We start from the raw sequence: 2,951 nt of genomic DNA on the forward strand, positions 1-2,951 counted from the left end.
TACAAGTTCTGCGAATAAATGTTTCAAGTGGCTTGTGTCACATCCACCAACATAAATCGAACAATTTGCACCAAGCATATTCTTCGTGTGCCTTAGCCCGTGTTTGCAAAGTCTCGTTCGAGTGTGTGTGTGTGCCCATGCTCATGTCGGCGCCAATTTTCGGTGATTGAAATAGATCGGCTGTACACATTTTGTAATGGCCAAGTAAATGAGCAGATGGCATTTAATCGAGCTCACTTGCGTGAGGCACGTACCATCATCGAGCACTCCGCTCAGATTCAACGCGCGCGCGCACGCTCATGTACTCACACTGGTGAGTATCTCTATATGTATGATTATTATACTTTTAGCTAATTACTATTACGTTTATAACATTTTTTTGTTGTTGTTTTCGGTGAATGAAGAAAGAGAAGAAGTCGACCAAATATAGAGCCCACGGTATGTGTGTTTGGTGGTTGTGCATTTTGCAGCAGTTGAAGGTTCGCGGTATATCATGTCATCAGCAATAATATATGTATTGTGGAACGACTTTGGTGCGCGTTAAACTATATCCAGTGCCACAGACAAATGGGCGATAGGCGAACTTACATGTGCGCACACATTATGGGTATGTAATGTGTACAGGATGTATAAAGTAAAATGTGTATGTCATGTGCTGCTCTCTCTCTCTCTCTCTCTCTCTCTCTCTATCTCTGCCTGTTGTCTTTTTCTCGCTGCCGCTCTCAAAGCCCATTCGCACTCACGTGAGTATATTATATGTTCTCTAGAATTCCGTTATTTTTCATTTAAATAAATTTCAAGTTGGGTAAATGTGTGGCGTTCGCACACCTTTGTTGAGTGGCTGCGGCTGAAAAACGACTTTTCTGTCATTTCACTTCAGGCCAAGATAATTGGCACAACAGCACCCATTTAAGTCATACCATCTCACTAAGTTGGTCACCACATTCCATTTTATACCATCAATAAACAAAACATTGAGTTTCGATTGGGAAAATAACAGTTTTATTTTTTTTTAATTTAAGCTCGACGAGGAAGAAGTTTTGGGTTTTTTGGTTCATTCTTGTTTTATTTCAATAAAATTATTCTTGTTTCTATTTCAATATTTTGTTATTATTTAAAATCGATAAAAGGAGAAATTGTGTGTTTATTCTATAAAAAAAACCGTATTGTGTGAAGCCGAAAAAAGTAAAATGAGTGAGTCAAGTGAAAAAACGGATTACACGAAAATAGGAGATAAACGAGGGATTTTGCGCTTGGATATAAATAAGCCGCGAAATTCCTCCGGATCGGTTGAATTCCGGAATCAGCCAGAGCTCATCTCAGAGGTAACATCCATTTAGTTAAACATTCATTAAAATCATTTAAAACAGATGCTGAAATACAATTCCAAAGCAAAATAAACCGGAACAACTCGTTGAACTTTCCGTAACATTATGTAAAATTAAAAATTAAATGCCAAATAAAAAAAAAAGTAAAGGATGGCATTTATCACAAATCTCCGGTTTAATGGCACAACCAAATGCCGCTCAGCGTCATGAATGAAATTGTACAAAAATAAAACAGAAAATACTGTCGGAAAATACAAAAAAAAACAGAAGCGAGAGGATAAAATATAAGCAGGAAAATGTGTCCCCAGAGAGCTTTTCTTGAAATCGATGTGAAACATACGTTTTATATTGATGGTGAATGGTCGCAATTCAAAACGACAACACAAAAAATATATATTTAACAATAAAATAAATGGCACACCTTCTCCAGTGTACGAGAATGTGTTTCATGATCAACATAATATATACGGGGCGAATGGCATTTAGTTGAAACATGGAGCAGGTTTCTTAAGGTGCGGTCACACACTGAGCAAACACACACACACACACACACACAACATATATATTTCTTTCTTCAAAGCTTCCACAGCATAGATTTCCGAGCTCATTCATGTTTGGAGCATACGGGATGCGTGTTCATGTGTGGACCATGTCATTGCGAAAAAACGTAAAAATTTATATGTGTTTGTGTGTGTGTATTGAATGAATTAAAAAAAGAACGCATTATTTGGACCATTGAAAATAAGTAACGATATGGAAAATTCAGTTCGATATATTAGTCCAGTGTGACCATGAATTTATACATTATACCCGATAAAAAAAAACGGAATTGCCGTCATTTCATTTCATTTTATTTGATTTTGTTACATTCATTCATTTTAGCTCATAAGGGAAATGGTTTATACGCGGATAAAAAACGGCAATGGACATGAAATATGAGATTTGCTCTCAACCGTGCGAAAGAGAAAGAGACGAAAAAACGGACACACCGTTGACAAAAAATTACATCATAACAGTTATTTTTGCACACTATTTTATCCCAGTTTTGCCCGTTGCACCGAACGACAGAGTATTCGCATTTACGCTTGAATGCCATTTTATTATGGATATTCTTCTTTTACATGCAACGAATATAAATTAAAAGTTTTGACACGTTATTCCCTTTGCCAATTTCGTGTATTTTGTTTCTCTCCCTCTCCCCCACTCTTTCTCTTACACTTTTGGTTTGTCAACGGCATTGAGGAATATGCATCGGCGCTTAAGTATAGTGACCATTGTCAATAAAAACCGAAAATTTATGTGCTCAATATACTCAGTGCTACCTATCCACATGTGATTTATGTCTTGATTGAATCGCAACTTCAAATATTGCCCTGTGAATAGGTAAAGAGTCAAACTAATTATGATGCGATACAGATTCAGTTTCGAATGCATTGCCACAGCTGATGAGTAAGAGAGTGAGAGAAAGGGAGAAAGGAAGAGAAAGAAAGAGAAAGGGCCAGAAGGTGAGAGAGTTGGAAAATCAATTTTCAGCGATATGGCACACTTTTGGTTCGTCATCTATCACAAATGGGAGCATTGTTGCTTTTCCGTCCGCAGAGAGTGTGAAGCAGAGTGAGCAAC

The 2,951-nt window shown here is 37.3% G+C and overlaps 1 protein-coding gene across 1 annotated transcript in view; it reads left to right on the forward strand.

Annotated features, from left to right (window-relative positions):
* Window positions 1–785: 785 nt before the first annotated feature.
* Window positions 786–2,951, forward strand: part of LOC129578149 (transmembrane channel-like protein) — a 16,123-nt gene continuing 13,957 nt past the window's right edge. Inside the window, exon 1 of the mRNA XM_055466311.1 lies at window positions 786–1,325. Coding sequence (XP_055322286.1) covers window positions 1,191–1,325 — 135 coding nt within the window. The 5' untranslated portion in view covers window positions 786–1,190. The remainder of the gene's footprint in view (window positions 1,326–2,951) is intronic.

The sequence above is a fragment of the Sitodiplosis mosellana genome, unplaced genomic scaffold (genome assembly GCF_009176505.1).
Source record: "Sitodiplosis mosellana isolate CC-2019 unplaced genomic scaffold, AAFC_SMos_1.0 Smas_scaffold_6226, whole genome shotgun sequence".
Classification (NCBI taxonomy): domain Eukaryota; kingdom Metazoa; phylum Arthropoda; class Insecta; order Diptera; family Cecidomyiidae; genus Sitodiplosis; species Sitodiplosis mosellana.